This window comes from Pteronotus mesoamericanus, unplaced genomic scaffold (assembly GCF_021234165.1).
Source record: "Pteronotus mesoamericanus isolate MK-2021 breed Mesoamerican mustached bat unplaced genomic scaffold, CSHL_Meso_final contig_74, whole genome shotgun sequence".
Lineage (NCBI taxonomy): Eukaryota > Metazoa > Chordata > Mammalia > Chiroptera > Mormoopidae > Pteronotus > Pteronotus mesoamericanus.
In genome coordinates this window covers 1,704,981-1,718,603 of record NW_026555247.1, presented here as the reverse complement: position 1 = coordinate 1,718,603, position 13,623 = coordinate 1,704,981, and the positions used below count along the sequence as shown (strand labels likewise).

The 13,623-nt window shown below is 33.1% G+C and overlaps 1 protein-coding gene across 1 annotated transcript in view; it reads left to right on the top strand.

Moving 5' to 3' along the window:
• SMCHD1 (structural maintenance of chromosomes flexible hinge domain containing 1) overlaps nt 1–13,623 on the top strand; it is a 156,823-nt gene that overhangs the window by 116,856 nt on the left and 26,344 nt on the right. Inside the window, exons 38-44 of the mRNA XM_054583414.1 lie at nt 3,571–3,697; nt 3,869–3,988; nt 5,042–5,127; nt 5,807–5,929; nt 11,236–11,426; nt 13,081–13,190; nt 13,509–13,579. Of these exons, the coding sequence (XP_054439389.1) occupies nt 3,571–3,697; nt 3,869–3,988; nt 5,042–5,127; nt 5,807–5,929; nt 11,236–11,426; nt 13,081–13,190; nt 13,509–13,579 (828 nt within the window). The remainder of the gene's footprint in view (nt 1–3,570; nt 3,698–3,868; nt 3,989–5,041; nt 5,128–5,806; nt 5,930–11,235; nt 11,427–13,080; nt 13,191–13,508; nt 13,580–13,623) is intronic.

Sequence of the window (13,623 nt, the reverse complement as noted above, 5' to 3'; positions counted from 1 at the left end):
CTGGCCTGTGAACCAAAGGGTCGCTGGTTCAGTTCCCAGTCGGGGCACATGCCTGTGTTGTGGGCCAGGTCTCCAGTAGGGAGCGCATGAGAGGCAACCACACATTGATGTTTCTCTCCCTCTCTTTCTCTCTCCCTGTCCCTCTCTCTAAAAACAAATAAATAAAATCTTAAAAAAAAAGAACGAAATTTCTAGAAGTAGATTGGAGACAGGGCCTTTTGGTAGTTACTGCCAGTGGCTCTTCAGTTTATATTCCCACCAAAAGTATGTGTACATCCTTATAGTTTTACTAGCCCTGAATATGAAGTTTTTAAAATTCTAACGAAGTTTCCTATATTTTAAAAAATATATTTTCTTTGTTACTTCATAGTAAGGTTGAACAATTTTTATATTTATGATCTTTGTAGATTTGCCCCCCAACTCTTTTTCTTATGGAATGTTCATTTTCTTCTCAATTTATATTAAAGATATTAATGCTCTTTTATATATAAATATTTTTCTTTAGTTTGTCTTTTATTGGGACATTGTTTTATTGGGCAGGAGGAAAGATGATATTCACAGCGCCAGGTCCAGTATTCTTATGCATTTAATTTTTTATTTGTCTGAATTTTTTTTTTCAAATTCATTAAATTTCTTGGTTTCATATATGTATGTAATCATTCTTCTTATACCAATTAATTTGAAGAGTCACTTTGTGTACATCTTGGTCAGTGTTTACATCTAATCCAGTGCTAATAGCGCTTTTTTAAAAATTATAGTTGACATATGATGTATTAGTTTTAGGTGGACAATATATCCCACTGTTTTAAACATTAGGCTTATAGGCAGGGAGCCTACAACTTGCACTTGGCCTACAGTAGACATATCAGTTGATTTGGCAATGACAAACCATTATAGCATTTTCATTTTAATTAGTTTCTAAAATTTAAAGTTCTGGAATTTTTACATGAAGATACACATTTCTGATTTATGTGGAGAATTCTGAAGACCTGGCAATACTGAGCCAAGATTCTCTTATGGTAGCATGACTTTCTAGTCATTTGTATCTATTCCACTTCTTTTCATTTATTAACATCAGGAGCAAGTGTCAGCTGATACTTTTATTTACACTTGTATTTTTATTTTTATTTTAATGGAGAGTAAAGTGAAATTTTCTTATACCATAACAAAAATTAGGTAATGATTGCTACATGTTGAAAAACAAAGAAGGGGAGAGACACGTTGAACTTCGAAGTAGGTTTGTTTTAGAGGAATACGCCTAGCCCACTTTACCTAATTCCTGTTTACATATGTCCTGTTTCCTTGGCCACCCTGTTAAGTTTTTCACATTGCTGACCCTGCTGAACACATTTATGATGTTGCAATGATTACTTAATACAGAATCTAAGCTTCATGTCATACATAGGAATTTCCACTAGAGGTTCCTAATATCACACTGGATAAGCAGGAAACTCAAATGCTGCTTGGCTCATGACCGTTTCTTGATTTAGTAGGTCTAGGGCAGGGCTCTGGAGTCTGATTTGTAAAAAGCAAGTGATTCTTATCACTAGAGACACTTAGGAAACACTGGTCCAGAACACAATGAGTATTTGTAAATATTACACATTTGCATGAAAAGAACGTGTATTGCTTTTTAAGGTATAACCTATTGAATATATAATTTTTTAAGTTTGTTAATTTTGTTATTCTAATTCTCTGTATTATTTGCCTACTTTATCTGGAAATTTCTGAAAAAAAGATGTCTAAGTTTCATTCTGCTATGCATTTGTCTATTTATCGTATTCTAAGTTCCTATTTTTAAATGTATTCAATTTGGGACTCTTCAGTTTTCTTCATTTCTGTTATCCTGTGTTTGCTTTTTTCTTGATAAGCTGTACATCAGAGATTACAATCTGTAAAACTATGAGATAGGAAAGGTTTCCATGAACAAGACATAAACGAAGAGATATTTTTATTTTTAACTATATTAAAAGTTCAAACTATGTACCATAAACGTATCCTAAATAGAATTAAAAGAACAGTGTTGATGTGTTGGTAATTGTTGACACTGAATAATGTTACATAGAGATTCGTTATATGATTGTGTAATAAAATTTTAGAGATGATAAATTGGGTAGAAATATTGCTCTGTATGTATTGCTACAAATATGTATAGCAATATTTCTAAATATAATACAGGATTAATATATTAAGCATTTTTTTTAAAACTCCTTAAAAAATCTTCCTGCAAATCAAAGAAAAAGGCTATCTACTGGATAAATAAATGACCAAGAATATTAACAGACATATAGTGGAAGAGAAAGTATAAATGACCAATAAATAAGAAGGATGATCTCAATACCAGTCATGGAAATATGCTAGTTAGAGCAATAATGACTAGTTGTTTCTAACCCATCTTTTTAGAAAAAAAATACTTGATTGATATTAAGTGTTGGCCAGCATCAGAGAAGCTAAATATCTTTGTACGCTAATGGTAAGAAGATAAATTGATACAGCCTTTTTGAAATGAAATTTGATGACTACCTATTAAACTGTTTTAATGAGTCATATTTCTTATCCTAGAGAACACACAAGGAAGTGTTAAATTTCCTTTGCTATGTTATAAATAATAACTAAAACTTGTAAACAAACTAAATGTTCATTAATCCAGTGAAAGGTCATCATAGTGCAGTATATCTGTACTGTCCATAAATTATAAAAATTGATATTTAGACATTCACTGGAATCGATCAACAAATCAAGTGCTGAAAAGAAATTACTAAAGTATAAAGTGTATGCTATTTTTTAAACACAAGCAGTATTTTTATTTTTATGTGTGTTTATCTTCATGTAAATGACTGAAAATATCTTTCAGAAACTAAGTGGGATTAGGGATCAGTTTAATGGTGGGCTTGTGTTCTATATTTGGGGAAAGAGAATTGTTAGTTATAATTTGTGATTTTGTAATTCTCTGGAATAGTGAATTCTATTGATTTAAATTTTTTAAAGTTTTAGTTCTCTTTGAGTTGTATTATTGTAGTCTGAAAAAACAGCTAGCTTCTGTGTACTGTTCGACTGGAAAAATCCTTCAGGATATAAATATTTATATTTGCATTATTTACTAGTTGTATTCTGTAGTCTTAAACTAAAGATTATCAAAAAGCATTTTTATATGTGTGCAATAATGTGAAAAATTGTTTTTTTTAAAACAAATATTTAGAGCTTTTCAGGACCTCTTACTTGGTCACCTGGGACTGACTGGTGGGTCTTCTTCCCTGGTAACAGCTGTAACTTAAACTCAGCTTTGGGCTTTGGGCATTTCTTTGTGGTTGTTTTTATAATTTTTACACCATCAACAGTTTCACACTGCTTCAACTTAAAGGTTGGAATCAAGAAGATTTTGCAGGTCAAGATGCAAGTGGCCATTGATATTTCTGGTCTGAAATAAAGGTAAAATGTTTAATAAATCTTAAGGGTCAGTGTTAAAACTTACCAGTTAGAAACAGCACAATGAAAGATATAGCACTTTTACATTGACAGATACCTTTTTTAACTTTTTGTTGTTGTTGTTGCTGTTTTTTCTTTATTCAGAGTCTCGTGCTGGCAGAAAATAGTCCTGGAAAGGATAGTACTGAATATTTTATTATATTTGAGCCTCAGCTACCAGCTTTATCAAGAACATTAGAATCATACATCCTACCATTTATGTTTTCTGATGGTAAGTTTCTAGGAAAGTAGAGGATTACACTCTCATATGTTTGTGATACTTTAGGTAACCTTGATTTGCTTTCCATTAATATTGTATTTATTAGTTATGTAGACCTGTTATGACATATATTGGAAAAATCACAATTTTTAAATTGAAATAAATTATCTGAATTTTTTTTAGATGTTAAGAAGCAGCAGCAACTGCTAGCATTTGCGAAACAAAAGGATAAATTATCTCGATCTATTGAAACATATAGAGATGTTTTTGAAACCAGCAGACAGCTTATTGATGAAATGAAGTGTAAGTCATTTTATATTCAAAAGTAATAAAAAGTATGCATTGGGGAACAATGAAGCAGAAGGTTGAGACCATGAGACTTTTCTTTTCCTAGACTACACGTAAACTGCAGTACACAGCAGAAAGGATTATGGTTTACAGTATTCTTCATTTGAGTTACTTAAGATGAAGTATTTCTTCATTTCAAATGAGTTTGTATCCTCTTTACCTAAAAAAAGTGAGATTTTTTAAAAATTAGAAATCTGTAGAATTTTAAAGCTTTAACATAATAATATTTATATCTAGCTTCAGCTTCTGGCAAAGATATTAGATGACATCACTGGGGGATTTGTAATATGATTTTTATTTTGAGGAATCGAACTGTGTGTTTTACTTAAAATATCTTAAGTATTTCACACTATGGAGATGTAGAGGGCAGCACACACTAATATAAAAATATGCAGTTTATTTTTTATCAATACATAGAATGTTTCCTGCAATTTTTAATGTCTGTATACTGTTACGGCAAGACATTTGCTGAATTGAACTCTGTCATCTCTTTCCATTTGTCAAATTTTTTTGGCTACAGTTTTTGGCTTTATGTTAATTAAATAGTTAAAATTTTGACCCATAACCAACAAATATGTACTGCCTGTATCTAAGTATACTCACTTTTGTATTACCTATCCAATGTCAAAGATATTTAGAAAATAACAGGAACTATGTAGAGTAATGAGATAATACATCCTTTGTAGTACTAAAAATTATTTTTATTAAGTCTTATTTGTTTCTCGGAATAACCTTATGCAGTTATGTATGTCATGTGGATTAGGATTAAATAACTTAGCCAAGAGTACTTGAAGTTTTCAGTATAATATCATAATATCTCTCTTAACCACATTAGTTTTGTTTCTTAAATTTTTAGTTTTATTTTGAATTTCTAAAAGAATCACTATTTTTCATTTTAGTCAATTATAAAAACTAAAACAATGAAGTAATATTGAAAATATTTTTTAAAACTATATTTTGGGGGTTATTACACGTTGATGCAGAGGGTGGTTTTGTTTTTAATTTTAGGCCAAGTTGAAGGAGCGAAATTAAAAGAGGCCCAGTTGAGAAATGAACTAAAAACACATAATATTGACATTCCTACAACACAACAGGTACAGTTTCCAAATATATGTGAATGATTTTTTAAAATTAATTCTAGTCTATAATTTTTTTTTTACCATTATGTTGTATTAGGATTGTCATGAGCACTGTTGTTTTTGGTTACTAAGATATATGTAGATTATAACCTGGTCACTAACTAGACATTAAAGGAACCAACAAAATGATTGAGTGCTCTTTTAAAAGAAATTGCAGTTTATATATCTAATGTAGTGACACCAGTAAGTGAAATTAACAACACACCAATCTGCGAACTGCACTGAAAAGACTGTGTCGGTTATAATCAATATAGGCAGTGGCAAAGAAAATGAGATAAAATATGTCTTTATAAATAACAGAATATTTTAAACTTATATTCTTTCATTTATAGGGTGGGGCAAAAGTAGGTGTACCTTTGTTCATATAGAAAATGAGATAATAATAAATAATAATACAAGAAAAAACTCTCTTCATACTCTCAACTGTAAACCTACTTTACCCCATCTTGTATATAATTCAGTTTCAAAGTTCTGTTATATGTTATGTATTTCTTAACAAGATATTAAAAGTAAAACCTGCTTAGTAACTTTGTTATTGAGTTGTCCAAATTATTAATTTTTCTTTGCTCTTGTTATAGACTACTTGATACAAGAGTAATTGGTTTTGTAGTTAATTTTCCTCTATGAATTACAGGTGCCACACATTGAAGCACTTTTGAAAAGAAAGATATTAGAACAGGAAGAACTAAAGAAAAAACCTAGAAGATCATGTACTCTTCCAAACTATACTAAAAGCAGTGGAAATGTTTTGGGAAAGGTTTGTGTTTAAGCCTTTAAAGAGACAGTGCATTTTGTTATCTCGTTTTGTTCAAAATGTGTTTTAAAATGACATTATAATAGGAGTGTTAGTTTCTCTGTACTTTTAATTTTTTCCAACAAATTACTTGCTCTAATTACCATAATAGGGATTTGGCAGAATTTAAAACTGAAATACGTACTTAATCCCATAATTATTACTATTGAGGTCTTGCAGAAGTTGTTAACATGTCTTAATTCAAGGCTTATTGTCTTTTTAGAGATGCTTTCATGTCATATGGCTTATTGTCTTTTTAGAGATGCTTTCATGTCATATGGCTTAATAGGTAGCCAAGACCTTTCTGTCTGACTCAAGCTTCAGTGAGAAAACAGAAGAGAAAGAAAAATCAGAATTTGTCTGAATCTAAAATTGTTACAAAGAGAGTGAATTCTTGGATGCTCCTAGAATTAAAAACAGTAACAACAACAAAAATTTTATACATGTTTGCTGCCAAAAGAGTACCATTCTTTTCTGCTATCCCTTTTTCGGTTCTACCTTATTCAATCTTGAACTTCAATCTTGAACATTCTATTTTTTAGAAAGTGTTTCTTACAGAAGGTGTCCCTAACATCTTCCATTTTTAATGGTGTTAAGGTTTATGGTATACATAGGTGTGTTTTAGCTGTTAAACTTTTCCATTTAATGTGCATCTTAGCTTTCTGCTTTTATCTCTGTCTTAAAATTGGGGAAACTGAAACTTAGGTACAGAGTGATTTGAAACTTGCTCATGGTTACATAAGAAGCAAGTGGCAGAGCTTGGACTCACAGACTCAGCCAGTCTGACTCCAGAGTCTCTGCTGTTTATTACTACCCTTTATTGCCTTTGAACTTCATTCTTTTACAGCCACTCTGAACTTTTTATAGTATTTCTGTTTTTACATGAGGAAATTGAAGTTCAGAGAAGTTAAATAACTCGTCAATGTATAGTTAGTAGGAAACAGAACTTAGACTTAAGCAAGTCTTTCTAACTCCAAAGCCCATGGTAGTTTTTTTATAAATGGTTCCATACATCACAAGCAAACTACACATTGAAAATAGGTGGTAATCGTTACTATAAAAGTGTGTAGCAGTATTTACTACTGAAACTGTGTTACATTATTATCCAAACTCCAAATATAAAATTGAGAGTGTAAATTCATAAACTGAAAAAGTTTATAATTTATGATGTTTTAAATTGTTATTCCTCAGAATCAACTTATAGAAAGAAGTAGTCTTTATAGAAAGAAGCAGTCCTAGGATTCTAAGCATATGGATGTATATAATAGCCTGGTTTCTGGTACCAACATTCCACATTTAGTGGTTCATTTGATAAAACTCTTGCTCGGTGTGTAAGATTTTTACCAAAATACAAAATAAATTTTTTAAAGTCTTCTATTCAGATGTTTCTCATCGCGTCTTGAAAATCAGGGGGAAACTTGAAATTTCTTTCTTTTTTTTGTTTGAAAAAAATTTCAAGTATATTTTATTGATTACGCTATTATAGTTGTCCCAATTTTTTTCCCCTTTGTCCTCCTCCACCTGGTACCCCCCTTTCCCTCCAGCAAATCCTCCCCACTTAGTTCATGTCCATGGGTCGTGCATATAAGTTCTTTGGCTTCTCCATTTCCTATACTATTCTTCACATCCCTGTCTATTTTGTACTTACTAATTATGCTTCTTAATCCCTGACCTTTTCGCCTTCTCTCCCCCTTTCCCCTCCCAACTGATAACCTTCCATGTTATCTCCATATCTATGATTCTTTTCCTCTTCTGGTTGTTTGCTTAGTTTGTTTTTGTTTTTGTTTTATAGATTCAGTTGTTGATAGTTGTGAGTTTGCTGTCATTTTACTATTCATAGTTTTAATATTTTTTCTTGAATGAGTCCCTTTAACATTTTATATAATAAGGGCTTGGTAGTGATGAACTCCTTTAGCTTTACCTTGTCTGGGAAGCACTTTATCTGCACTTCTATTCTTAACGATAGCTTTGCTGAATTGACAGTAATCTTGATTGTAGGTCCTTGCTTTTTATGACTTTGAATACTTGCCAGCCAGTTCTAGCTTGCAAAATTTCTTTCGACAAATCAGCTGACATCTTATAGGAACTCCTTTGTAGGTAACTCTCTGCTTTTCTCTCACTGCTTTTAAGATTCTATCTTATCTGTGTATATTTTTATACTGTATTCCTGTACAATGTCATAAATTTAAACAAGTGAATAATTAAAAGAGATAAAAGAAGAGGCAAAAAAAAAAAGATTCTTTATCTTTTACATTTGGCATTTTAATTATGGTGTGTCTTGGAGTGGTCCTCTTTGGATCCAACTTGTTTGAAACTCTCTGCTTCCTGGACTTGTATGTCTGTTTCCTTCACCAAATTAGGGAGGTTTTCTTTCCTTATTTTTTCAAATAAGTTTTCCATTTCTTGTTCTTCTCCTGGCATCCCTATGACTCAGACGTTGGCACTTTTGGAAGTCCCAGAGTCTTATGATTCTCTTCTTGGTGTTTTAAATTCTTGTTTCTTCTTTCTGTATTAGTTGACTGTTCATTTCTCCCTTATGTTCCAAATCATTGATTTGAACACTGGCTTTCTTCTCTTCACTGTTGGTTCCCTGTGGGTTTTTCTTTATTTCACTTAGTGTAGCTTTCATTTCTTCCTTTACATGTTTGCCATACTCAGTGAGTTCTCTGAGCATCCGTATCACCAGTGTTTTAAATTCCGCATTTGATAGGTTGGCTCTCTCCATTTTGCTTAGTTCTTTCCCTGGAGTTTTGATCTGTTCTTTCATTTGAGCCATATTTCTTTGTCTCCTCAATTTGGCAGCCTCTCTGTGTTTGTTTCTGTGTATTAGGTAGAGTAGCTTTGACTCCCTGCCTTGGCACACCTGTTATATTATAGGGGGCAGAGTCTTACATATATTCGCCAGGGCAGGGCAACCCACTTCACTGCTTTGTGGCACTATATGTGGGGGAGGGGTTGGAAAGGGAACAGTGCCACTTGCTCAGCGCTTGTGCAACTGGCGCCCTTCTAGCTATTGCCCTGATGGTGGTTCTCAAAGTGATTGGGTTTGCATACACTCTTAAGACCATGGGGGCCCTTTAAGCAGACTCCCTTGAGAGACCAGCAGTTTCTTCTGCCACCCAACCCCTACAGACAGGAGTTAGGAGGCTTTCTTTCCCAGTGCTGGAACCCCAGGCTGCACAGTGCTCCCAACCCCAGGCGTGACTGTGCAGCCTGGGGTTGGGATCGCTTGTACCCCAGGTGTCCCTCCTGGTTTTTAATCCACCATATATGAATGTGGGACTGCCCATTCCACCGGCCGCCATCTCTGCTCCCTTGCTACACATCACTCTGCATCCTCTCCACCCTGGCTCCCTGTTTCCATCCCTCCTACCTATCTGGATGAATACTTCTTTAGTATTCAGAGGGGAAGGGAGGGAGAAAAACATCAATGCGTGGTTGCCTCTCCCACACCCCTCACTGGGAACCTGACCTGCATGTCAGGCACGTGCCTCGACTGGGAATCGAACCGGCAACCCTTTGGTTTGCAGGCCATTACTCAACCCATTGAGCCACACCAGCCAGGGCATTAACTTGGATATTTTAATGTTGCCTTCTTATTTACAAATACCTTGAAATCCCATCCATATTCCATTTTTAAATGCCATTCATCTCCCATTCCTGAGGAAAAATTACTAGCATCCATGAAATGTAGCCCTGGCCAGTGTGGCTTGGTTGGAGCATCGTCAAGACCAAAAGGTTGTGGCTTCAGTCCCTAGTCTGGGCACATACCTAGGTTGCAGTTCCATCCCCATTAGGGGCACATATGATTCCTAGTGTAGATGTGTATGTGACACAACCAATCGACGCTCCTCTATCACATCAAAGTGTCCCTCCCTTTCTCTCTCTCCTTTCCTTTCTTTCTGAAAGCAATGAAAAAATGTCTTTGGGTGAAGGCGGGGGGAGAGAGAGAGAGGAGAAGAAGAAGAAGAAGGAAGCGGGGGAAGGGGAGAGAGGAAATAGCTAGGATTGACTCAAACTGAAAAGGTAGTTAGCTTAAATGAACAGAACACCATATATGTTACACAGCTTTAAAAAAATGAGTGCTTGTCTTAGAGAGGATTAACTTTTTGAAAAAATAAAAAATAATACTTTGTATTGCCTGAAAGCTAAAAGAGAAAATATAATGTTAAGGAGTCTGCTGAGAGCTTCCAATCATATCTTCACTTAGAATTAATTACTGCAGTTAAAAGATTAGGGTGCTTGTGAACAATCACAAAATGGACACTTGTCTGTACTAGAACTTGTCAAAATTAGAATGAGGTCACCAAAGCAAATTTTTGGTTTTGACAATAGCAAGGATGGAAAGATTTCATTATCATTAACAGAATATGAAATTGCTTTCTTTGGAATAAGTATATAGGTCACAAAATTAGAATGAGTAGTGATTTGCCATTACTAATCCCTCTTTTGTTTGCTAGAACATTTTTTATTTACGTGTGCTAGTTTCTCTGCATGTCCGTTTTCTTACCTTTTTCCCCACTAACTTCAAGAGAGTTGGAGTATAGGGGTAGACATTATGGTGTTTCTAAGACTGACAGACAACTTTCTCATTGCTAGGTCAGGTTTTCACCACCAGATCAGATAAGAAAAAAAGGTAGATGACCATACCAATGCAGTGAATGAGGTTTTTAATTGGTCATGAAATTTCAGCCCTGTTGGACTTTGGTCAAGAATGCTTATGACTAAAGTATTTGTAAATAAAAGGGTGGCAATATAGCCTAACCTCCGAAGTGTTCTTATAAGCAGAAGAAATGATTCTTATTTGTGACATTTAGATTTGTATTCTGAAAGAAATACTATGGTATTGGAGTAAAATACCTACTTAGGAGGGTATGATCTGTAACTATGTTTAATTGAATCTTAAAACTCCATTTATTGTATGTGTATGTTATTTAAATATATTTTATGGTTACTTAATTAAAACATTCCCAATGGTAGAGATATTAAATGTGAAAAAATACATCACTAATTAGCGGATAAATATTTTTATTTGTTTATTTGCAAATTTTATTGGAGTTTAATCTGTGGAACAGTTTTTCCAAAATTTAACAGCAGAATAGACAGTTTAATGTTCAAGCCAGTAAGTTTTATAGTTTGATAATTTTTGAATTCATATGAGTGTTTCAGAGAAGTGTTTTTGCTCCTTAGACTTGGGCTTTTAAAATATTTCATACCAATTTTTTTTTTATTTAGTGGTTTATACTTGATTTTTTAAAAATGTGTTGTAGATTGCACACCTGGCACAAATTGAAGATGACAGAGCAGCAATGGTTATTTCTTGGCATCTGGCAAGTGATATGGATTGTGTTGTCACCTTGACCACTGATGCTGCGCGTCGTATCTATGATGAAACCCAAGGCCGTCAGCAGGTGTTGCCCCTTGATTCTATTTATAGGAAGACTCTTCCAGACTGGAAAAGGTTAGAAAAAAAATGGAAGTAATGATTTTTTTCTGAAATACCTTTTTTTTTAATCAAAGCACAGAATTTAAAAATGATTCCTCTAAAAGATGCCTAAAACAAACTGAGAAATAACTCAAAGCATTGACATTATTTTATCTTCATCACAAATGTGTATACTTTATTACGATCAATATTGCAGTATATTCAATTAAATATGCTGACCATGTCTAAGTTGCAAATTTTTGGTTTTGACAGTAGCAAGGATGGAAAGATTTCATTATCATTAACAGAATATGAAATTGCTTTCTTTGGTATATAGATGCATGTCTTTTGTCCTATTTATGTAATGTGAAAAGAAACAGACATTATTTAGGTAGAGAGGGTCTCTATTGGAAATGCCAATGGCAAAGGTGAAATGCAAGACTAGCCAGTTAGGATGTTTCATCCTTATTTCTGTATAAATCTGGTTCCTTTAAGTAATTACTTCTTTATTTGCTTTTCAGAGTATGTTGTTAGAAAGTAACCATGCAAATCAATTAGGTATTGTTAATCAAAATTTTAAAATATTTTATGTGTATTCTGATTTTGAGTGTTTTTTATAATCCACCTTAAAAGACTGGAAGAAAATAGTAACAAAACAAAAAAATTAAAATGTATAACAATTTTTCTTATATTTGTAAACAAAGCTTTGCTAGGCCTACAATTGTACAGGAATAGGGACTTTAAGGAGAATGGGAATTCATTAAGAGTCTACTGTGTTATTAAACTAACATTTCATTTTGTAATCTAAAAATAGATTAAAGAATCAACTGGAATTTGAACTAATCTATCTGCTCCTAAAATTTCTCACTCTGCTACTAGTCGTACCCATTTTAAACAACATAGGAAATCCCATCAGATCATAATTACTGTGTTTTGTGAGAATGATTTCCCCGTAGGAGGGCTTATCCTATGTCCATAATCCCTAAAGACCAAATTAAGAATCTGTGATTTAAGAAAAGTATGAATTTGATATTTAGAGCTAATGTTTGCTCTAGCAACTAATTATCTTCTCTTTTCCTGGTATTGTACCTCTAATTGGGATTGAGTTAACTAACTTCTAGAGCCACCTTTCCCTTCAGCACTTCTACCTTCAAAATCTGGAAAAAACTACATCATTTGGAAAGGAAAGATCCAGCACCCCAGCCAACCTCCATCACTTGAATCCTATCATACTCTGGGCTTCAGCTTCTCATTCTCTATGTTGTGTGGGAAAAACAGAGAGCCAGGCCTATAATCTACCTCCCTACATGTGTCTAAGTCTTAGACCTGCTCCTTTCCTCCATTCTAGGGTCCCTCTCCCCATGATACTGTTAATATCATTGGCATTCTTATTTAGGTCCAGCTTTAGAGGCTGCTTTTCTTTCATTATCAAACTAAACAACTGTTAATTAATACTGATTTTATAAACTAATTGAGGGTAGTAGTACAGATAAAACTAAGTAGATATTTTTATATAGCAAATATTATTTTCATTTCTAAGGGCATAATAATCATTTAGTAGTTTTCCTTGTGGTGGGGAGTTGATTAAATGATCACAATAATATGCGCTGTATTCATGTTTTTCATATTTTATATTTTTTAATCAAAAAGTTATATAAGATTAATACTTTTAAAATTTCTTTTCATTCAGACCTCTGCCTCATTACCGAAATGGAAAATTATATTTTAAACCCATTGGAGATCCAGTCTTTGCCCGAGATTTGTTAACATTTCCAGATAATATAGAACATTGTGAAACAGGTAGAGGAAATTATGGTGATTTTATTTTATATAGATGTTACATTTGTGAACTAGAGTTATAAATTACTGATTGTGGAATTTCTGTTTTCCATAATTTATTTAGTTTATAAGTAATAGTTTTATTTCCATAATTTATTTAGTTTATAAGTAATAGTTTTATTAACATTTAATTCTCTCATTTTTTCCAACTGGAGGTAAGTGTTGAATAAAATTCTAATGTTAGCATTCTTTGTAAGAAAATGTTCAATGTGTGTGAATACTTTAATATGACCAAAGAAGGTGTCATGATTTTAAAATTTTATTTATTGAATTTTTTAGTATTTGGTATGCTATTAGGAGACACCATTATTTTGGATAATTTGGATGCTGCCAATCATTACAGAAAAGAGGTATGTATTTGAATTCTTTTTTAATTTGTAGCTATAATTGTGAT